This window comes from Camelus ferus, chromosome 17 (genome assembly GCF_009834535.1).
Source record: "Camelus ferus isolate YT-003-E chromosome 17, BCGSAC_Cfer_1.0, whole genome shotgun sequence".
In the NCBI taxonomy this organism is placed as follows: Eukaryota; Metazoa; Chordata; class Mammalia; order Artiodactyla; family Camelidae; genus Camelus; species Camelus ferus.
In genome coordinates, this window is record NC_045712.1 from 40329468 (window position 1) to 40353794 (window position 24327).

Here is a 24327-nt window from a genome sequence, read left to right on the forward strand (position 1 = left end):
CCACTGGGGAGGGACAGGGGACACTCTGGAGCAGAGCTGACCTAAGCCACAGGTGGCTAGTGTATCTCAGACAGGTTTTGGATGAGAGAAAAGTGGCAGGAAAAAAACCCTAGAATAACAACAAAAGGGATGACGGGGCCTTCACCAGGGGTCAGGCCTCTGCCTCTGCCTCTGCCTCGTGGGAGAGGAAGGTGGGAAGGAACCATCGATGCGTGCCCGCTGACATTTAAATCCCTTGGGAAGTTTTCATGCTGGAGCACACAGCCCTGGCAACATCTTTGAACTTCACTTGGTCTCTTTGAAGGTGCAGTATCTTTCTCTTGACTGAGGAGAAGAATGAAATTACAGAAATAGGGGATGTTAACTTCCTTCCCTTCCCTTTGCTGCCTCCTTAGATTTATTCCTTCACATCGGTAAAACGCACCACGTGTTAGCTCATTCACAGAGCTATAGTCCTTATTAACAGTCTGATCCTCAGGTCCTGAGGGGTGACAGGAGGGGACTGCCTGGCTCCCTCTTGTGTCCCCTCCCGCAGTGGCTATGGAAAACTGGTGTTGAAGGTCAGTGCCAATACCAGTCCAGTCCCTCCTGCCTTCCAAGAAACTGTGTTTCCTAACTCCTTCTGTGGGGAAATTCTGGATGTCGTGAAAGGAGGTATGTCAAACCTACATGTTACGTGGGAAAGTGCAACAGGAAAGGTCTAGCAACTTGAAGTCTGACTGCACGCCACAGGACCTAACAGATTTTACCTGCAGCAGTCATCAGTAACCTGGCAGTGACCTGGGCCTCCGTCTTGCCTGTCTTTGGGAACTTTCCCACTCTCTCCAGTCATCTCCCACCACTCTTTACCTAATCTGATCACTACCCGGTTTCTAGGCCTTCATCTCCAGCTGCCTCTGGGCATCAGCTTTTGGATGTTGTCTCAAACTCAGTGTATCTTAAAAGCTAACTTATAATTCCTAGAACACTCACTGGCCCACTCCTTCCAGTGATGGTCCAGTTCTCCTAATTCTTACTGATGCCTTTTGGCCACACCCCATTGTTGCCATGAAGTCACAGATCACACTTACTGAGTGATGTTTCTGCCGCCTCCCTGCTTCCCACCCCATCCCCACCCCACTTGGTTATGCCGTGACCACAGAGGCCTCCGCATTGGCCTTCTGGTCTCAACTCCCCACTGGTAGTTCCCAGAGGCTCCGTGGTATTGACCAAAGTCCATGAACCTCGGTGTTATATGCAGGTTCAGATCACTTCATGACTCCTGCTTACTCTGTGACCTTGAACTGGTTACTTAAATATCCTGAATTGTTTTCACATATAGAAAATGGAGATAGCAGCATCTGTCTCCTGGAGCTGTGAGAGGATTCAGGTGAGATAGTAACTGTAAAAAGCCAAGTAAAAACCCAGCACCAGGCACAAAGCACAAAGCTCAGTAAACACTGCTGTTTTCCCAGTAGAGATGGCACCCACTGCTTCAGTTAACTTCCTCTGACACCACTTGGTCTATCCCAACCTTTTTTTTTTAGCTCTGCCTTTTTAAATTTAGGTATGGTTTATATTTAGTGAAACATCCAAATCTTACACACAGTTCAATTAGTTTTGGAAAATGTATACGTTCCTGTGTAACCCCCACCTTGTTAAAACATAGAAGATTTCTGTCACTCTAGAAAGTTCTGTCCTGCCTCTTCCTCAGAAGCAACTGCTAACCTGTTGTCAGTCACCATAGATGTACTTTCTTTGAATGTGTTCATCTGTTTGTTTCTGGGGTCTCAGCATTGTTTTTGAGAGTCAACCATGGTGTTGTGGGGTTCGGTGGTTCAGTCCTTTTTATTGCTGAGTAGTATCCATTGTGTGAGTGCATCTCAATTTGTTTATTGATTCTCTTGTTGATAGACACCTGGGCTATTTCTAGTTTGGGGCCATTTTGAATACAGGTCTGATGAGTCTTTATGTGGACATAGTTTTTCATTTTACTTACATAGATTCCTAAGAGCGGAATTGCTAGGTAATGTGGTAAATATGTATTTAAATTTATATATATATAAAAAAAACCCACCAACCCTGCAGCCTGTTTCCCACCAGCAGCGTCTGTGTGTTCTGATCATTCCGCATCCTCTCACCAACATTTGGTGTTGTCAGGTTTTTTTTTTTTTTTTAACAGTTATTCCTGTTTGTATGTGGTGGTATCTCATTGTGATTTTAATTTGTATTTTCTTCACGACTAACAATGTTGAACCCTTTTCATGTGCTTATTGACATACCTTTTGTAAACTGAGTGTTCAAGTCTCTTAACCCATTTAAAAAATTTTGGCTATTTTGGTTTTTTATTATTGAGTTTAGGAATTGTTTATATATTCTGAATATAAGTTCTTTATTGGATATATACTTTGTAAGTATTTCCTTCTAGTCTTTTGCTTATCTGTTTCTTAATTAAGGTGTCTCTTGATATGCAAAAGTTTTAATTTTTAATTTTTGTTGAAGTCTAATGTATCCATTTTTAAATGACTGGTGCTTTTTGAGTCCTGAAAACTCTTGCCTACCTCCTAGCTGCAAAGATCTTCTCTTACATTTTCTTCTAGAACCCTTATAATTTTGACTTTCATATTTTATATCTGTGATTCATCTAAAATTAACTTTTGAATATTATGTGAGGTAGTGATCAGGGATCTTTCTTTCATCATATGGATGATCAGTTTTTCCATTCTCTTTAATTGAAAATAATTTCTTTTTTCTGAAGAATTCCCTTGTTGAAAATCATTTGACCTTAAAGGGGATGGTCCATTTCTAGACTCTAGAATTGGAAATATCTGCATGAACTCATTATTTTTCTCTGTCTAAAAGATGTAGACTTTTTATCTCTGTCCACTGAATCAGTGACCCAGTAGTCACTGGAACAATGAGTGTTCCTAGTGTTCAAACCATGGTCTCTAAATACCATTTCTCATGAAAAGAAACCAGGACTCCTTGAAGAAGTAGCTAAGGCCCAGTCTTAGGCAGGAATTCATAAGATGAACTTGGGACAAAATAGCAGAAGGTAGGACACTTTAAGGGGGCTCTCAGTGGCAAAGGATGGAACAAGCTTAGCATAAAAGAGGATTGATATCAATTAAAATCCATAAAATACATTATTAAAAAAACCATTATAGTCACAGCGATGCTTTGAAATGAACTCCTTAGTAACCTTGATCATGGTTTTTAGCTTCCTCTACCCTCCTGCCTTGGTCATATTTGGTAGTTGCAAATAATTCAAAATCATTGATCTGAAACTGGTAAATGATAATAAAGAGACGTTTATTAAGCATTTCCCTTGCCTTTCCTTTGCAAACCATATTTTATGATAACTGATTAAGTTGACAAAGGAAGGTTCTTTATAGAAGAAAACCAACTGAAAAAAATATAGAAGGCATGACAGAATTTGAAAATTCCACTTTGCCATATCTAATGAAATAATGGGACTGGACAGTGGTCATTAGTAGATAGTGTTTCATTGGGGACTGTATAATGGATGTGTTAGGCTAACAACCCCTGAACCCACGGGTCAATTTCAACATCATTAAGAGTGGAACGACCAGACAGTATATCCTCCTAGATATAATGCAACAGGAAATAGAGTACCTAGCTCCGAGTATTATTGCCAAAATAATTGAACCTGAATTAAATTGAGTCTCTAGGTCTAATCACCAGTTTACATGAAATACAGGGATACAGGGACAACAGTACAAGAACATCCATAGGAAAAATGTTCTAATTTCTCCAACAAATAAATGGCAGGAAAAATTGCAGGTGGGGAAAGGGCTGGTAGAGATTGAAGGAGCCTTAAGATCTGCAGCCAAATGGAATGTGTGGATCTGCTTTGTACCTTGATTCAAGCAAATGAATTATTAAAATGACAGGTTTGAGACGGTTGAGTTTTCAACACAGACTATGTATTGAGTATATTCAGAAGTATATTAATTTTAGTAAGTGGTAATAGCCTTTGGTTATGTTTCTAAAAAAGTGTTAGACTTAACAGAGGTATTCACAGGAGAAATAAAATGATGTCTGATATTTGCTTTAAAATACCGATAAGATGATGGCGATAGATGAAACAATATTAGCAAGCTGTTGGTAATTATTGAAGAGGATGTTAGGGATTCATTTTACTGAAATGTCTCCTGACTTTCTTTGTTTTCATAATAAAAAGTTTAAACAAGAAAGAACATGTGTTTTCATCCTGAGTGGAAGTTCTGGCCACGAAGAGCGGAGAATATATGGCTGGGTTAGGCCACTTACATCATATTAATGGGCTTTGCTGGCATTATCGCTGTTGTAAAGAAATATGGTTGTCATACTTCATTTCTAATCTCATATGAGCACCTTCCCTGATAGCAAGTGACTTCAATGTGTCAAGTCAGAGCTTGGCATTTGTTGCCTGTTTTTGTTTTTGTTTTTGTTTTTGTTTTTGTTTTTGTTTTTGTTTTGTTTTTGTTTTTGTTTTGGTTTTTGTTTTTGTTTTTTTCCACACAACAGGCTGGACTTACCAGCCCAGCAGGGATTCGATTGCATTGAAGACTGAATGAAGATCAGGCAGAGCATTGTTGCTCACCAGCTGTTCAGTCTGAGTCAGGCAGCCCGTAGATGGGTATCCAGTGGTCCACCTTCACCCTCTCAAGAGCCATGTCCTTCTCTGCTGTCCACGTTGCTGGGTCCACTGCGCCTCGGACCATTGACATGATGTGTCACAAAGTAATCATGAACTCCCAAAAGGAGGACATCTTTTTTGGTAGCGTGTGTTTACCAAATACTACATCTTAAAACCCTTCTCTGCTACCTGCAGCTCACGAATGCCAGGTGCTGATTCCTGAGTGTGCACATGACTGATGCATTCTAACTCAAAACAGAATGCCTGCTGGTGTGATGCACGCGTCCTGATCATTGCTTTTCTGTATTATGCATCATTGATGACTTGTGCTATCAAACCTTGTCATTTGATGGAGCAATTTTGTTAATAATTCATTCTACTTTCCCTTCAAGTGTCTTTATTTTCAGCTTTGTGGTTTAGACTAGTTTTTGCCAGAAGGAGCACAAATGCTCTGTAATTTTGGTTTCTCGCCATCCTTAGTGACAAAATTAATTGATTTTTTAGTTTAATAACTTTGCACTCGTCTGTGAAAACTAGATTGGTTTACTGGAAATGACAATGTGCATTGTTTGGGAAAGATACCAAAGCTTGGATGGCTGTGCTTGACAGAGCTTCCATCTAATTTATCGTCTGAGAACTAGGGACAAATGGATTGCAAGTCCAATAAATAAGTGGATTGCAGATCCAGCTTACAACACATGTCATACCTCCTTACCATGTTTCTCCCCCATCTGCTTGTGTAAGATATTTATATTTGAAGATTCACTTTTTCTAGAACCTTCAGATCTGCTGATGCTGAAGGTCTCTGTCACCATTTAGGTTTATAACATTTTCTATTATCTTTTCACCATGTTTACATATGAGTCATTTTGTGAATTCCAAGTGTCACGTGGCATAATAATAATAAAAATGCCAACTTCAATGTATTTGTTGTAACAGACTAACATCAAACCTAGAAGTTGATGGAGACCAACTGTGCTGTTAATGTGAGGTTTACAGAGACAGAATGCTAGAACTTGGCAATTTCTCAATTTCAAATTGCTTAAAATGAGGGGGGCAGGGAGAGATATAGCTCAGTGGTAGAGTGTGTGCTTACTGTGCATGAGGTTCTGGATTCAATCTCCAATATCTCCATTAAAAAAAAGTTTAAAAAAATAGTCTATCAAATTGCTTAAAATCATAATTTTAACATTTCAAAATTTTTTGAATGAATGTGAGAAAAAAATCACTTCATTATTTTATCCTCTTGAGGTGACCCAATTACTCCTGGATTCTTGGAAGATTCCTGGCTTTGCCAGTGGTCATTCCTTGAAGAGCTGTGCCTTCAGACAGAACCTGGGAACAGGAGGTTCGCATATAGCACATTTTCTTCCAGTGTCAGGGAGTCTTTGATCCCTGTGAAGCCTGTGCACGTAGGACAGTGTTTTTCAAAGTGTAATTTGGGGAACGCTGTAATCAGAATTAACCTGGGGGGGCTTTTGAACAAGTGTATTCGTAGGCTCCATCCCAGGCTCCTGCATGGACTCTCCGAGAGCGAGGCCGGGAATCTGCATTTTAAAAAGCTTTCCCCAGGGTATCTGGTACAGAGTACAGTTGAAGGACTAGTTGGAGTTTATGCAGCGTCGACTCCACATACCTGTTCTGTTGGGTTGACGTGGCACATTATTTTTCTAATTGATGATGAATATTTTACCCTGCTCCTTGTTTACCCCCAGGGCTAGTTGGTCATGTCTGTCACCTGTTCACCGAAACTGCCACACTGTGCTTGGACGTGGACAATGAAAACAACGAGACAGCTGCCGCCCTGCTGTTTTCCCTGCTTGATATTTTGCACGGCATGCTGACCTATACCTCCGGTGTGGTGCGGCTGGCTCTGCAGGTAGATCACCTCTTTCCCTGTGGCTCCATCAACCCTGTGCCATGTCACACTTCACTTTCATCCTCTTCTCTCTCATCTTCCTCGAATGTGTCTATTTTTGGAAAAGAACATATGATTCTGTAGGGAGACCCTACCATATATACTAGCCATCTTTGGGTGTCAAGAACAGATACTTTGAACACCAATTAGGGAACTGGTCGACCCGGAGATCCTTTGCCCCATAGGGTTGGCCAAGCAGTGTGCAGTCTTTCCTGTCCAGAGATGGCGCACCAGCCCGTCCCTAACAGGATGGGTTAGCTAGCAAGGAGGAGTGGGTTGAGATCTTTAGGTACACACACATACACATACAATGTGTTTGTATATGCATAGATACACACACACATGCATTTGCAACACATAAACCCTCGCTCTTGCTCTCCCTTATTTCCAATAATGTGGGACGACAAGATAGTTTTGAGGACTAGAGGTGTATTTAGTGGCTGTATAAAAGTCAAGTTGTCCCAGACTGTCACCTGGATTTCTTGGCCTCGTGCTCTAAGAAAGGAAGGGTGTGTGGGTTTATTGAGGACTTGCCGTCCTAGGTGTTGGATACTGCCACATGCCCATTTCCGTTCATGTTTTCTCTGACCAACAGAGTCAGCTGATACTTAGGTCATGCATCTAAGCACACAGCCAATATGAATTCATTGTTATGTTTGGAATCCTGGTAAAATTGCAGGTGTCTGCCAATGGCAGCATCCTGGCTTGGACAATTCAGCAGCTCAGGTTGAAACCAGAGTTCTGACACTTTGCTAGGAGTCTTAGGAGCAGAGCCAAGGATGAATCCCTAGACCCTGGTTTAGTCTCTGTTATTCATCATTATGATAAATGACATCTCCTATCCATGGTTAAGCTGGTCAAGTATTTATTTAGCTTTTCTTGTGTGGTTTAATAAATAATTACAAGATCCCCTCAACAAAGGTGATAGCTAGTCAATAAGTTTTAACCCAAACTTGTAAAGCCAGTAAGTAAAAGTGACCTTTGAGCTACATGGTTGTTTCTGTTTGCTGATCTGTAATTATTCTAAATGAGCAGTAAAGCATAACTAGGAACTCACGGAATCCTGAATTATGGATTTCTCTTAGTTTTTCCTCTCTTTTCCAGTAAGTGTCTCTTCAGAGAGCATCATCTCAGTTTCCACAATGGTAGTTTTTATGTAATTCTTCAAGATTTAGTCAATAGTTACTCTCACAAGATGCTTTGATATCAATCTGTAAAAGATTATGCAGATTGTAGACAAAAAGGATCAGAAGGTTAAATTTTTTTAAATTGCAGAATAATAGAAATCCTCTTTTATGTTCAAGAGTGTTTAAAAGAAAACTTCTTAGTACAAAATATTTTCCAATTATCTTTTCCAGTTTGCTAGTGTACCAGTAGATCACTATTTTCTGCTTCTTCATTTTTTTTCCATACCACTTAATATTTTACTGCTGTCATCTTCCTGAACCTTCCTCTATATCTCCGATGTATTTCTTTGGACTTTGACTACCAGCTTTGATCTCCATGATACCTGGTTTCAATCTGAAAGAGGTAGAGTCCTTGAGACTGAATTAGAGGAAAGGGTTGGGAAAAGAAAGGACACAGGCATCAAAGAGACATTCTTCTAGAACACTGAGCTGTGAGTACTTTCCAAAGCATAAGTTACCTCTTCCATTTATAAACATGCACCACACCTGAGATTTTTCTGCATTCAAAAACTGTGTCTGCTTCTAACAGGAACTTCTGGAAAGCAGAAGAATTGAGTGTTGCCAGTGTTGAAACTGATAATAGTGCCGAGATTTATGAGTACTTTTCTTTTTCAGGGAGGAGAGAGATACGATGCAGGAATGTATACTAGGGAGGCGAGGAGTTGGAGAGGCAGGTGTCAGAGTCTCATAGGAGTCCAGTTCCTACTCCCAAGCTGCCTTGTGGTTCTGAATTGGTCCTGATTTAATTCCTCCCCTCAAGGGCTGTGTGTGAGAGATGTGGAAGCAGAAACAAATCCATGCCCAGGACTGACTGGTGTGGTGGGGGCACATGGGCAGGTGTCTGATTTTCAGTCAGGTCCTCTTGAATCAAGGAAAGCAGGCATCTCAACTCCATCCATAGGCCTGAAGGCAAAAGGAATCTTGGCATTCATGAGAAGGACCTTGGAGTCCAGGTTAATGACCTGAAACAGGGCAGCTTGCTCTACATACTCTGGCAAAGGTCATTACCTAAAAGTAGCTTTACTCTGAGTGAAGTTAAAAACAGAGAGGATATATGTCAATGAAATGTGCACATGCTGTAGCAGACACAATAAATAATCAGTGCCTTTTCTCAGTGTAAAATTACTTCTGTGATAGACATCTCCTCTGGAATTAGTTCTATAAAACTCCTGGGAAAAGACATACTTAAAGCCACTCATTTCTCATTTCCATTGCAGTTTAAGTCCATACTTCCTAAGCAGTGTAGACAGATATCAAGAAGCCTACTCATGCAGTGGTCCAAAGCCTGTTCACCGGATCAGTCAGTATTCCAGGTGTGATCTGAGCAAGTGTGTGCATTTAGGGAGGGAAGCGAGGCAGATGTGTTTTGTCTACGTCATACAGTGTGCATAAAAGTGCCCAGAAGATGTGAGCTCATGTGATTTGGAGTCATTTAGCCTGAGTTTATCCTCTGGCTTCCTCACCCATTATCTGTGGGACGTTAGACAAACTACTTATCCTTTCTGAACTTCAGTTTTCTCAGCTGAGAAACGAGGGTCCCAGCACCTAGTCTCAGGACGGTTGGGACAATGAAGTGTTCAGCCCTGACGCTATGTGAACATCACAGCACCCCTCCAACAACAGCTCTTGGTACTGCTTTAGCTGCGGGCCGCCCAGATCTGCCTCTGTGGCTTGAGCAGTGGTGGTGGCCGTGTGTGCTCTTTGTCACGTGACAACAGAGCATAATTTCTCCTCCCAGGCCCGAGGACGAGTGCTTCCTCAGCCCCCGTCGTCTGTTGGGCTGGGTGGACCTGGCTCCTACAGCCAGGCTGACTCATCGCCATGAACCCCTTCCCTGCTCTTCCCCCTGTTCAGGCACAGAAGTCTGGCTCAGGAGGGAACATTCAGGCCGCCGAAGACCTACTGCTGCTCAGCAGGCCCCTGACAGACCTGGTCAGCCTGCTCATCCCGCTGGTAAGAGCTCGCACACGTTCCTGTGTGTGCCTCAGTGCGTTCCTGGTGTGGGGGGAGTGACTTTGTTTGAATTTCATGATGTCTTGGTTTCTATGCCATTTTAGTTCCTTTCAAAGCTAGAATCCAAAGAAATTTCAGAAGATTATTCTGCCTGGAAATACTAAATTTCTACCTTTAACACCAGGTGTCTTATCATTCAAGTGGATATTTAAGTAAGGCAGAGTCTCAAATTCTTCTTAATGAATGTGAAGTTAAAAAAAATTCCAGAGATGAATTCCAAGAATGGAGAAGAAATCCATTATGGGAATCAGTTCTCTTTTAAAAAGTTATTTTAGAGTTATACTTGGCCTGCAGGACTCCCCCGAAACAGATGCACAGGCAGACCTAAAATAAAGCCTTACCCTCTCAGTCTCCACAGAAATAGAATGAAATAAGTGAAATTACATGAAAACAAGTGAGACTGCACAAGACCACTAAGTATATGAATAGAAACCAATAGGGACTCGGAGTTGGGTCCAACTGAAGTTTTGATCAAATGTAAAGAGGACCCTACGTTACAGACACATGACTCCCAGCCTTGGACAAAGCAATTAGTCACAGGGTTGGTTGTGAAATTCCACAGAACTCCCTGAACACCTTTCCAGATTTATGGATCCAAGGACTAGGGGCGCAGGTAACTCAGGGAAGGTGTTACCTGTGGCCCCCACACTTCACTGAGGAAGACCAACAGCTCTTCAGTTCTCTGAAGGCTGCTAGGATTTGCCTTCTTCTGCCCTGTGGCACAAAGGAAGGCAGATGCAGTTTGAACAGCTAATCCTGTAGACTTCCTTATATTCAGCAGATAAAGGTTTGGTTCAAATGAGTGAAAACTAAAAAGAGGGAGAAAATCAGTCAGTACCGAGATACTAAGTAGTAGTATCTGTGGGCTGGAGCAGTCACAAAAAAGTGGCGGGGGGCTCACAGTGACATGAGAGAACAACCAAAAATCCCAGGGAACTAGACATGTCCCTGGCAGAGTGGAAGGGTCTTTGGCGTAGGCTTTGCATGAAAGTACTGGGAAAGTAGCAACCCTAACAGCTTCAGCTCAGAGCAGGACGGCTGAACCCTGACAGCCAGCCCTCTGACAGGCTGAGGGCGGGACACAGATGCGGCTCCAGTGAACAGAGGATTAACACAAATCACGTACTCATTAGGGACACATAAAAGACTCAAAACAGCCCCATTAAATATAACTGCTGCAATATGTGATGTGTAGGATAATGATTATATTAATAGCAACTAAGATTTAAAAAAGAAAAATAGCTTAAAGGCGGATGAAGAATCCATTTCAGTTTAACTTCTGGGACACTCTGTTTCTCATATATATATTTTACAGAGAAGGTTTTGGTGTTTGCTTCTTTCTGAGATTTGTTTTCTTTTATAGGTGAATTTATTCCAATTAGATTTATTGTTTTTTTTTAACCTTTTTTATTGAGTAATAGTCATTTTACAATGTTGTGTCAAATTTCAGTGTAGAGCACAATTTTTCAGTGGTATATGAACATACATATATTCATTGTCACATTTTTTTTCGCTGTGAGTTACCACAAGATCTTGTGTATATTTCCCTGTGCTACACAGTATAACCTTGTTTATCTGTTCTACATTTTGAAATCTCAGTCAGTCCCTTCCCACTGTCCGCCCCCTTGGCAACCACAATATGTCTACGAGTCTGTTTCTGTTTTGTATTTATGTTTTGTTTTGTTTTTTTTAGATTCCACATATAAGTGATCTCATATGGCATTTTTCTTTCTCTTTCTGGCTTACTTCACATAGAATGACATTCTCCAGGAACATCCATGTTGCTGCAAATGGTGTTATGTTGTCGGTTTTTATGGCTGAATAGTATTCCATTGTATAAATATACCACATCTTCTTTATCCAGTCATCTATTGATGGACATTTAGGCTGTTTCCATGTCTTGGCTATTGTAAATATTGCTGTTATGAACACTGGGGTGCAGGTGTCATTTTGAAGTAGGGTTCCTTCTGGATATATGTCCAGGAGCGGGATTCCTAGGTCATATGGTAAGTCTATTCCTAGTCTTTTGAGGAATCTCCATACTGTTTTCCACTGTGACTGCACCAAACTGCATTCCTACCAGCAGTACAGGAGGGTTCCCTTTTGTCCACAGCCTCTCCAGCATTTTTCATTTGTGGACTTTTGAATGATGGCCATTCTGACTGGTGTGAGGTGATACGTCATCGTAGTTTTGATTTGCATTTCTCTGATAATTAGTGATACTGAGCATTTTTTCATGTGGCTATTGATCTTTTGTGTTTCTTCCTTGAAGAATTGCTTGTTTAGTTCTTTTGCCCATTTTTGGATTGGGTTGTTTGTTTTTTTCTTATTAAGTCGTATGAGCTGTTTATATATTCTGGAGATCAAGCCTTTGTCGGTTTCATTTGCAAAAATTTTCTCCCATTCCGTAGGTTGTTGTTTTGTTTTACTTCTGGTTTCCTTTGCTGTGCAGAAGCTTGTAAGTTTCATTAGGTCCCATTTGTTTATTCTTGCTTTTATTTCTATTGCTTGGGTAGACTGTCCTAGGAGAACATTTTTGAGATGTATGTCAGATAATGTTTTGCCTATATTTTCTTCTAGGAGATTATATCTTGTCTTATGTTTAAGTCTTTGATCCATTTTGAGTTGACTTTTGTGTATGGTGTAAGGGAGTGTTCTAGCTTCATTGCTTTACATACTGCTGTCCAGTTTTCCCAACACCAATTGCTGAAGAGACCGTCTTTATTCCATTGTGTGTTCTTGCCTCCTTTGTCGAAGATGAGTTGAGCAAAAGTTTGTGGATTCATTTCTGGGCTCTCTATTCTGTTCCATTGGCCTATATGTCTGTTATTGTACCGAAACCATGCTGTCTTGATGACTAGCTCGGTAGTATTGTCTGAAGTCTGGGAGAGTTATTCCTCCAGCCTCTTTCTTTTTCTTCAGTAATGCTTTGGCAATTCTGGGTCTTTTGTGGTTCCATATAAATTTTATTATGATTTGTTCTAGTTCTGTGAAATATGTCCTGGGTAATTTGATAGGGATTGCATTAAATCTGTAGATTGCCTCGGGCAGTGTGACCATTTAACAATATTGATTCTTCCAATCCGGGAGCATGGGATATCTTTCCATTTTTTTAAGTCTTCTTTAATTTCCTTCATCAGTGGTTTATAGTTTTCTCTGTATAATTCTTTCACTTCCTTGGTTAGATTTATTCCCAGGTATTTTATTACTTTGGGTGCTATTTTAAAGGGGATTGTTTCTTTACTTTCTTTTTCTGTTGATTCATCATTAGTGTAAAGAAATGCAACTGATTTTTGAACGTTAATCTTGTAACCTGCTACCTTGCTGAATTCTTCAATCAGCTCTGGTAGTTTTTGTGTGGACCTTTTAGGGTTTTCTGTATATAGTAACATGTCATCGGCATATAGTGACACTTTTACCTCTTCTTTTCCAATTTGGATCCCTTTTATTTCTCTCTCTTGCCTGATTGCTGTGGCTAGGACTTCGAAGACCATGTTGAATAGGAGTGGTGATAGTGGGCATCGTTGTCTTGTCCCAGATTTTAGTGGGAAACTTTTGAGTTTTTCACCGTTGAGTACTATGCTGGCTGTAGGTTTGTCATATATAGCTTTTATGATGTTGAGATATGTTCCCTCTCTACCCGCTTTGGTGAGAGTTTTTATCATAAATGGGTGTTAAATTTTATCAAATGCTTTTTCTGCATCTATTGAGCTGATCGTGTGGTTTTTGTCCTTTCTCTTGTTGATGTGATGTATTACACTGATTGATTTGCGTATGTTGAACCACCCTTGTGTCCCTGGGATGAACCCCACCTGATCATGATGTATAATCTTTTTTATGTGCTATCGGATTCTGTTTGCTAATATTTTGGTGAGGATTTTTGCATCTATGTCCATCAGTGATATTGGCCTATAATTCTCTTTTTTTGGTAGTGTCTGTGCCTGGTTTTGGTATTAGGTTTATTGTTAAACTTATCTTTGGTCTTAATTTTATTGTCTTATTGTATATTTTTAAATGTTTTCCTATATTAGATGTAAGGTTTAATGTGGAACAAACAAAAAACCCAAAAAAAACCTTTAACAGGACAAAGGGAAGCATTACAATGGTAAAGAATAAGATCCACAGGAAGCTATAATAACTGTGAACCTTTTTGTGTCAAATATCAAAGCAAAGAACTATAAAAACAGAGAAGGACCAAAAACATACAGGGAGAAATGTTTTTAAAATGCAGTAGTATTGAGAGATTTAGCTTTTCTCATTTCTTGACAAATAAGTGAATAAAAATAATGACGTGCAGCAGGGGTTGACAAGCTTGAGCCTGTGGGCTAACTCTGGCCCACTAGCTGTTTTTCTGAATAAGGATTTATTGAATACAGCCACACAGACAATTTGTTTACACATTGTCTGTGGCCACTTTTGCTACTCAGTGGTAGAGGTGAGTTACACAGAGCCTTTGTAGCCTTTGAAAAGTTGACTGTGTATTAGATTAAAAGAATTTCGATAAATTCCAATAAGTAGGAATTGTATAGACTGCAGTCTTTAACCATAACACACTTAAACTAGAAAGAAAAATAAAAACAATAAAAAAAACAAAACAAAACACTGTTAGCACATATTATCAGTGAGTGCTGTCAAAGACATAATGATTGCACCAGTCTGGGTCCAGTCAGAAGACAAACCACACAGTGATTCAAACAGGAAAATTTTAATATAAAGAATTATTTAACTATAATAGAAGAGTAACTACAAGATTTAGAAAGAACTCTATAGGGTGTCCAAAAGCTGAGGGAGAATATCCAAGGAAGGACAAACTTGAAGGGAGTAGTCCTTCTCCAAGGCTGTGGGTCAGACCTTACTGGAGAAGGTTTCACTACAGCCCACAGACAGTGGACATATTTGCTAGGTTGCCCAGGCCAGAGCTGGTCCCCGGTCTCTGGGAAAGCAGGATGCAACCCTTCAGAGTGCAGGGGAATTGTAGCCAGTGGTCAGAGGCGTAGAAGGAGGCCGGGTGCTACTGGTGGCATGGGGCCTGGAGGGCTCGATGTTTGTATAGGGAGGACCACAGGAGACAAGCATATGAGAAAGGCAGGCGAGCAGGGGGCTGGGGTACCAGTGCATTGGGAAGCCCAGAGTGCACCGTATCCACTGGGGAGAGCAGTGGGCCTGTGATCACAGGCCAGGCTAGGATGAGGGTTGCAGAGGGGCCCCCATGTCCTGGGCCCACTTGAGGTCAGATCTCCACCAGGTGCTATCACACCCACACCTCTGGCCAACTGTACAGCTGCCGGAAACAGCAGGAGAGCTCCTTCTTGCTGCAGTGTGTTCTCTGAGATATTTCCCCAGCCTTCTGGGACTCTGAACTCCAGTTACTAGTGACTTGATCATACTTAGGTTCTAGTACAGTAGCCAGACGTCTGCCTAATGTGTGTGAGCTGTGTTGTGTACGTACACATTTACCCCTGGAGTCATTAGGTTTCAGGACGATCTGTGACAAGAACATTGCAGTGTATCTTCTCTGGAGAAGGTGAACACACACTCATAGCTGCGTATAAAGTGAAGAAAAATAGTAATAAGGCTATTGAAGGCCTCAACCAGAGCACAGAGAGACCAAAGACAAATTTTACAGTGGTTGTTAAAAAATGTAGTAGATGACAGAATGAGGTGGTGGAATTGCTTTCCCACAAGGAAGAATAAACAGACTTTTAGTTTTCATCAGACTTAGGTAATTTTAGAGATATTTCACCTAAAGGAAGGAGAATGGACTTGCTAGCTTTTGACGTTGTTTCCCGATAGGATCCCATGAAAGCAAACATACTTATCCTTTAGGGAATATGAAACCTGTCAACCTATGATTTATGACCCATATTTATACTGTACAGTGTGGAATCATAGTGAAATGTGGGTGTAAGACAGTGATTCTTAGTCTGTTTTTAAAATTTTTTAAATTGATGTGTAGTTGATTTACAGTGCTGTGTTAGTTTCTGTGTACAGCATGGTGATTCAGTCATACATACAAATATATATATATATATATATATATATATATATATATATATATACACACACACACATACACATATACATACATATTCTTTTTCATTATTGGCTGTTAGAAGATACTGAAATATAGTTATAGTTAGTTCCCTGTACTATATAGTGTAGGACCTTGTTGTTTTATCTATTTTATATATAGTAATTTGTATCTGCTAATCCTAAATTCCTAATTTATCCCTCCCCACCCCCTTTACTCTTTGGTAAACATGTTTGTTCTCTAGGTCTATGAGTCTGTTTCTGTTCTGTAAATAAGTTAATTTGTCTCCTTTTTTAAAGATTTCATATGTAAGTAATATCACATGATACTTGTCTTTCTCTACCTTATTTCACTTAGTATGGTAATCTCTAGGCCCATCCACGTTGCTGCAAATGGCATTATTTCATTCTTTTTTTATGCGTGAGTACTTAGTCTGTTTTGAGAGTGAACTGCTTAGAGAATCTGATCATTCTAGACTCTCTTCCCAGAAAAATGCCTGGACTGACTTATATGCAAAGTTCTGTACACATTACACAAATTCAGGGGGATCTTTGAACCCTCAGTTGATAAACATAGTATAAGATATGGCTCATGAAAGATTTAGCAAGTTGGCTATGTCTCCTGAAGACAAGAGTAAGCAAGGTAATTGTCTGACCTAAGTATTTTTTAAGAAAATAGAAAGCCAGACTGTACGACCCAGATGAGTTTTGTAACTAGATAATTTATTGCTATAAAATATACTACAGCTTCCTTTTCCTTCTATTAAAATAGGTATTTTTCAAATTTATAAAAGATCTGTCTTTTAAATTTTTCTTTATTATCTATCAGAGATGCCAGTCGTTAGGCTGGCTTCTACTTTCATATTAACTGCCTTTTTGGCCACTGGAAAGGTATCCCTCCGCAGTCTGGCTAGGGTCACAGTCCTCACCTAGCACCAGAATGTGAATCTTCCCTTTGCTAGGTGAGCGGAGACTGAGCCATCACCTGAGCAGTTAATGGTTCTGCCACTGACAGCATTTTAGCCTGTGTCCACGTGATACTCATGCACTCACATTGCTGAGATAACTGTGCCAATTTAAAAAAATACGTCGTGGGCCACGAAAATTTTTTTTTCATTTTCTGATTTCCTCCTCTTAAGAACAGAGCAGAATTTTTAATCTTTAAATAGTAATAGACTTGGGCTTGTCTGTTCTGTTTCTTGCCTGCTGTCTTCATGGCCAGTAGCATGAATTGTAAGTAATGGTTTACAGTGATTATGGTTGATGGTCATGAAGCCCAGAGGTACTAAATAGTCTGTTGGCAAGTCAAACTCAAGAGATCGGGCGTCTTATTCTGTACTAAGCAGCTGCTCTAAGGAGTCACTCCTCCATTTAATAAGGATACCCCTCTTTCCAGTTAGCCACTGCTTCTACGTCTACGGGACATTCCCACTGGATATAACACAAATGCCTCAGATTCACTCGTAAGTGAATCTTATAGTAAGTCCTAACTCTTATTAAATGGTGCCTAAATGGCTTATTTCTGTCTGTCTCTCACTCTATAGACTGTAAGCCCTAACAAAGCAGGAGCTGCTTATTTGCTTCTTAGAAAAAGGATTCAATTAATTCTTGTATAGGAAAGGAAGCAGAATGCCAACAAATATAATATATGTCCTGCCTTTCCTCAGTGTCAGTGAGAATAGACCAAGTGTGATAAGACATAGATTCAAGTGCAGATTTATCAGTTTATCTGTACCCTCACTGTCCTGCCCTGGTCAAGCCAGCCCCTGCTTGAGGGGGTAGTGTGGATGGCTCACCAGCTCTCTTGATTTAAAATGGCATCATCTTGGCTTCTCTCTGGAATTTGGCCTCTTCTTGGCAGGAGTTGCCCTGACCGTCACTGGGCAGCCTGTATTCCTGAAACAACTCACACCCTACCTTTAATTGACAGGAGAGGATACGAAAGGGGCAGATAGCATTGCCTGGGGACTTCCGTGTTTCTGGAAAACTACAAGTATAGTAGCCACAATATCTAACAACCAGCCCTAGGGTCCCAGCAGCAATGGTGACCATAAAAGTCACTGAGCAGTCAAAATAGAAACCACAGCATTGTTACCTTTTCAGAAGGCACAGTCCCCAGAACTCTGACGTTCAGTGTTTGAATTTGGATAGCTGTTAGGAAGGAGAGGTCCCAAGACTGCAGGTCTGTTTCCCTTCCATGACTTACACCTTTGTCTAGAAGTGGTTATAATATAGCAGTATGCTTTTTTAAAAAAAGATTGCTTTCAAAAGGCCCTTCTGTCTTTGGAAAAAAATTATAATTGATGTATAATATTGTTAGTTTCAGGTGTACAGTAGAGCAATTTGATATTTTCATACATTACAAATGATCACCACAATAAATCTAGTCATATCTGTCACCATACAGAGTTATTAAACATTACTGACCATGTTCCCTGTGCTGTACATTACATCTCTGTGACTTCTTTATTTTATAGCTAAACATGTGTACCTCTTAATGCCCTTCACCTCTTTCGCCCAAATACCCGCCCACCTCCCTTTTGGTAACCACCAGTTTGTTCTCTGTATCTGTGATTCTGTTTCTGTTTTGTTATAGTCATTCATTTGCTTTATTTTTTAGATTCCACATGTAAGTGATAACATACAGTATTTGTTTTTCTTTGCTGATTTATTTCACTAAGCATAATACCCTTCAGGTCCATCCATGTTGTTGGAAATGGCAAGATTTCTTTCTTTCTTTTTTTTTTTTTTTTTAATGACTGAGTAAAGTCCGTTGTATTTATGCACCACATCGTCTTTATCCAATCATCTATAAGTGGACATTTAGGTTGCTTTCATATCTTGGCTATTGTAAATAATGCTGCATTGAACATTAGAGGTACATACTGTCTTTTTGAATTAGTGTTTGTTTTTTTTCAGATAAATATCCAGAAGTAGAATTCTGGATGGTATGGTAGTTCTATTTTTAGTATTTTGAGGAACTTCCATACTGTTTTTCACAGTGGCTGCACCAATTTACATTCCCACCAGCAGTGTACAAGGGTCCCTTTTCTCTCCATTCTCATTGACACTTGTTTTTTTCTGGTCTTTTTGATAATAGCCATTTTGACAAGTGTGAGGTAATACTTCATTGCTGTTTTGACTGGCATTTCCATGACGGTTCATGATTTTAAGCATCTTTTTATGTGTCTGTGGGCCATCTGCGTGTCTTGGAAAAATGTCTGTTTGGGTCCTCTGCCTATTTTTTAATCATACTGCTTTTTTTTTTTAATATTGAGTTGTAAAATTTCTTTGAAAGTTTTGGATATCAAGCCCTTGTTGGAAATATTATTTTTAAATATCTTCTTCCACATAGTAGGTTGCCTTTTCATCTTGATGATGGTTTCCTTTGCTGTGCAAAAGCTTTTTAGTTTGATATAGTTCCATTTGTCTGTTTTTGGTTTTGTTGCCCTGCCTGAGGAGACACATCTTAAAAAAGATTGCTAAGACTGATGTCAGAGAGCATACTGCCTATATTTTCTTCTAGGAGTTTTATGGTCTCAGGTCTTACATTTAAGCTTTTAATCTATTTTGAGATTGTATATGGTGTAAGAAGGTGGTCCAGTTTCATTCTTTTGCATGTAGCCATCCTGTTTTCCTAGCACCGTTTAACAAAGAGATTACCTTTTCCCCATTGTATATTCTTGCCTTCTTTGTTGTAGATTAATTGACCATAGTGTGAGTTTATTTCAGGGCGTTCTATTCTGGTCAGTTGATCTCTGTGTCTGTTTTTGTGTAAGTATCATACTGTTTTGATTACCATAGAAGTAAAGTCCAAAGTTTAGTAGAAGGAAGGGAATAATAAAGATCAGAGTGGAAATCAAATAGAGATGAAAAAGTAAAAGAAGAGATCAATGAAACCAAGAGCTTATTCTTTAAAAATATGAACAGAATTGTCAAACCTTTAGCCAGACTCATCAAGAAAAAATGAGAGCCCAAATAAATAAAATCAGAAATGTCTAAGTATCTCCCACATTGTTAAATATGCATAGATAATATAGAGAACATTTGCTGTGTTGGTCCTGACCTGTGCCCATCACCTCCCCCCGGTTGTGTGTGTCTGTCTGCTTGACTGTTTTCCTTCCTCCCTCCCTCCCTCCCTCCCTCCCTCCCTCCCTTCCTTCCTTCCTTCCTTCCTTCCTTCCTTCCTTCCTTCCTTCCTTCCTTTCTTCCTTTCTTCCTTCCTCTCTTCCTCATTACTCGTTTTTAAACTAGGTTGCTTTGGGAAGAAAACTAAAATTTCTCTCAAGTCTTAAAAAAAAAGACTTTAATATTTTGATAACAAATTTTAAAGGTCATGGAACAATCATAATTTCCCCATTCATTAAGATCATTTTGCTTAATTTAAGTTTCTGTGGTCATTTTTATGGTCCCATATTACCATGCAAAGCCAGGACTTCCTGTATATAGTTTAGGATACATGCCTGTAGCGGTTAATGCTGTGTAGTAGAAATACATGTGATTTATATTCTCTTTATATCATTGGTATATTTAGGATTTTGTAGATTGCACATTTGTTACTATTATAATCATAGAAGATTTTAAGTCTCCATTTCTACTTACATAATCCATTTTTCACTCAGCAAAAACAGTTTATAATGTTGAATTTCTACTTTATCTGTCCTGTCTCAGCTTCATAATACCCTCTGAAAAATCGATGGCATCCTTTTCCATCAGCCAACAGCTGGTCTACTTTAGACTTTTTTCTAGTCTTGCTGTTAAGTCTTCTCTCCACTGCTGATCTCCTCTCATGCCCTCCAGATAACTTTTCTTTTAGTAAAGTGTCTAGCAGCTCTTCTTGGCTGTGTATTTGAAGCCTCCTCGGACAGAAATTCTTGAATTACAGAGATCCAGCAAATACTCTGCAGATAGTAATATACAGAATCCTCAATATACCTTCATAAGCATCTTGCATAGGTGAAGGAACAGCCACTGGGTATGCAAACATGCAAATTTATCATACAATACAATATGGAAAATTTTGTGACATGTGTCTATATTCCATGGGACCCTCTGGAGGGAATGACTAACTACATGATTTGGGCCAAGGATGAAGAGCAGTTTGAATTTTTTTTTCAGTTTTTTTAATTGTGGTGAAATAAACATAATGTGAAATTTACCACCTTAACCGTTTTTAAGTGTTGGTTCAGTAACATTAAATATATTTATAGTGTTGTGTAGTTATCACTACTGTCTCTGTAATTCTTTTCATCTTGTGAAACTGAAACTCTGTATCCATTAAACAGGAACCATCAGTTCCCCTCTCCCCTCAACTCCTGTCAACCACCATTCTGTTTTGTGTCTCTGTGATTTTGACTATTCTAAGTACCTCATATACATGGAGTCATATAGTACTTGTCATTTTATGACAGCTTATTTTGTTAACAAAATGTCCTCAAGGTTCATCCGTATTGTAGCATATGTCAGAATTTCATCCCTTCTTAAGGCTGAATAACAATTCATTGTATGTTTATACCACATTTTGCTTATCCATTCATCTGTTGATGGACACTAGGGTTGGCTTTCCAGTTTTAGCTATTGTGAATAATGCTGCTATTAATATGGGTGTACAGATATCTCTTTGAGACTCTGCTTTCAATTTTTGACTATATATCCAGAAATGGAATTGCTAGATTCTGTAATAATTTCTATTTTGAAAGAAGCACTACACTGTTTTCCATAGCGACCGTACCATTTTACGTTCCTCCCAGTAGTGTTTAAGTGTTCTAATGCCTTCACATCCTTACCAAAACATATATTCTGTTTTTTAATGGTACCCATCCCAATGGATATGAGGTGGTATCTCATTGTAGTGTTAATGTGCGTTTCCTTGATTATTAGTGATACTGAGCATCTTTTTCTGTGCTTATTGGTTTTTAGGATATCTTGTTTGAAGAAATGTCTATTCAAGTCCTTTATCCATTTTTCAATTAGGTTGTTTGGTTTTTTCGTTGTTGAGTATTATGAACTCTGTATATTCTGAATATGCATTCATTATAAAATATATGATATGAAAATATTTTCTACCATTCTGTTAATGCCTCTTTACTCTGTTGATAATTGTCTTTTGATACATAATTTAAAAAAATTTTTCCATGAAGTCTAGTTTGCCTAACTTTTCATTTGTTGCCTGTGCCTTTGGTGTCATATCCAAGAAATCTTTGCCAAATCCAGGGTAATGAAACTTCACTCTTTGTTTCTTCTAAGAATTTTACAGTCTCAGGTATTACATTTAGGTCTTTGATTCACTTTGAGTTAATTTCTGTGGTAATTTTTGTGTATGGTGTTAGGTAAGGGTCCAGTTTCATTCTTTTGAATGTAGATATCCACTTTTCCCACAACCATTTGTTGAAAAGACTGTCCTTTCCTCATTGGATGGTCTTGTCAAAAATTGTTTGACTATATAAGTGGGGGTTTATTTTTGGGATCTCTGTTCTGTTGGCCTGTGTGTCGGTGTTTATGCCATTACCACACTGATTTGATCGTTGGAGAGTAAGTTTTAAAATCAGGAAGTCCAGCTGTGTTGTCCTTTTTCAATATTGTTTTGGCTATTTGGAGTCACTTGAAATGACTTATGAATTTTTGGATGGGGTCTTCTATTTCTGCAAAAAAGGTCATTGGGATTTTGATAAAGATTGCATTGATTCTGTAGGTTGCTTTGGGTAGTATTGTTGTGTATTATATTGATTTTTCATATGCTGAACCACCCTTGCATTCTAGAAATAAAGCCCAGTTGTTCATGGTGTTGCATACTTTTAATATGCTACCGAGTTTGGTTTGCCAACATTTTGTTGAGGATTTTTGCATCAGTGGTTATCAGGGATATTGATCTATAGTTTTCTTTTCTTGTAGTGTCTTTGTGTTTGGAATCAGGATAATGCTGGCCTGATAGAGCAAGTTAGGTGTTTCCTTCCCTTCAGTTTTTGGGAAAAGTTTGAGAAGGATTAGTTCTTTTTAAAAAGTGTTTGACAGAGTTCATCAAATTCAGGGCTTTTCTTTATCAGAAGGTTTTTGATTACTGATTCAGTCTCCTTGCTAGTTAGAGTTCCATTTACATTTTCTGCTTCTTCAGGATTTAGTCTTGATAGATTTTGTGTTTCTGGGAATTCTTCCAGCAGGCCTTTTTGATAGAGATTATTTAGTTTGTTCTCAAATGTACTTGAAATACAAAGAACCTTATTATAGAAAAAACAAAGTTGGAGGGTTAACTCTATCTGATGTCAAGATATACTATGAAGTTGCTCTAATCAAAATAGTGAGGTATTGATAGAAAAATACTTCTGAGGTTCACGAATGTTTTCATTATCTTGATTGCTGTACATTATAGATATATGCAGGTTTCTTGCATGTCACTTATGCTTCAAGTAAACTGTTAAAAATTAATCCTTTTGAGGTTGGTTCATTTCTCCCTGAATGAATTCGCCTGGTCATTGTGTTTAGCAGTTCCCTTTCTGCATTTTAGGTTTCTTTCCTAGTAAGTCTCATCAAAAGTGGAAGTTATTTGTGTCTTGTGATGCTGCTGTTTCTTTTCTCTGCACCGACCCCCCCCCCCTCCAGTCATAACTACAGTTACCTTGACTCTGCCCTGGGTCCCCAAGTTTCCATCTCATGGTGATACTGGATTTATCGCCAATCTGCACACTGAGCCTGCAGGGGTATTGACACAGGTTCTGTTGCTGTTGTTTTCAATAGTAGAGCAGCTTTGTTTATTAGCCGGAGTCCCAATACTGGAACAGCATCTTCAGCTTCATTTAGTGCAGAGAACCCCACCTTTATTTCACACTTGGTGCCTGACTTGTGTCCTTGTTCCACATGGGGTGGTGGCCCCAGTTATACCAAAGATCCCATTTCCTGGTTGCTATTTCTAACAGCTTTTGAACCTCAAGCTTCTGTGTGTTTGTTTCATTTCTGGTCCATAAAAAGGTTATCTGTATCTTTAAAATTCTTTCTTCTTTTAGTTATCATGGAGTTGGTGGTGCAGATTTTGAAGTCACACCCTATCTTGACTGGAAGTCATGTGTGTGTTTAGTTCCCAGCCTTTTACCAGCACTTTGAAAGTGCCTGGCCATCACAAGTGCTCAATAAATAATTGTGAGGTGCATGAATAAGATGTAGCAAGTGCCAAAACCTAGTTACAAAACAAGATTGTGATATGAGCTGATTTATGCCATGCTGTATATCTGCGTATATAAAGGACACAAAAATAATTGAGGGCAGAGTGATTGATACCAAGGACTTAATAGGGTATTTTGTGACAATTTTTTATTAAAATTTTGATTTAGGGTGTGGGTTGTAAAACTGAAAGATTTAGGTGTAATGAGGTGAGACAGGGATGCTCCGGGGAGGGCAAAGGACGAGTGACATTCAGCCTCAGCCTCAGCCTCAGCAACATTGTCCACTCAAGAGTGGCCAGAAGCTGGCCTCAGAGGCAGCTCTCACCCTGCATCAGTGGGGACCAAGGGATCTTCTTTTTTTTTGGTATGGAATCTTTGTTTTGTTATTTATTTTACTGTCATGTT

At 39.3% G+C, this 24327-nt stretch overlaps 1 protein-coding gene across 1 annotated transcript in view; it reads left to right on the forward strand.

The window, feature by feature from the left end:
* The window catches only part of ULK4 (unc-51 like kinase 4), a 442995-nt gene that overhangs the window by 275527 nt on the left and 143141 nt on the right, over positions 1-24327 (forward strand). Inside the window, 2 exon segments of the mRNA XM_032459157.1 lie at positions 6337-6500; positions 9581-9679. Of these exon segments, the coding sequence (XP_032315048.1) occupies positions 6337-6500; positions 9581-9679 (263 nt within the window).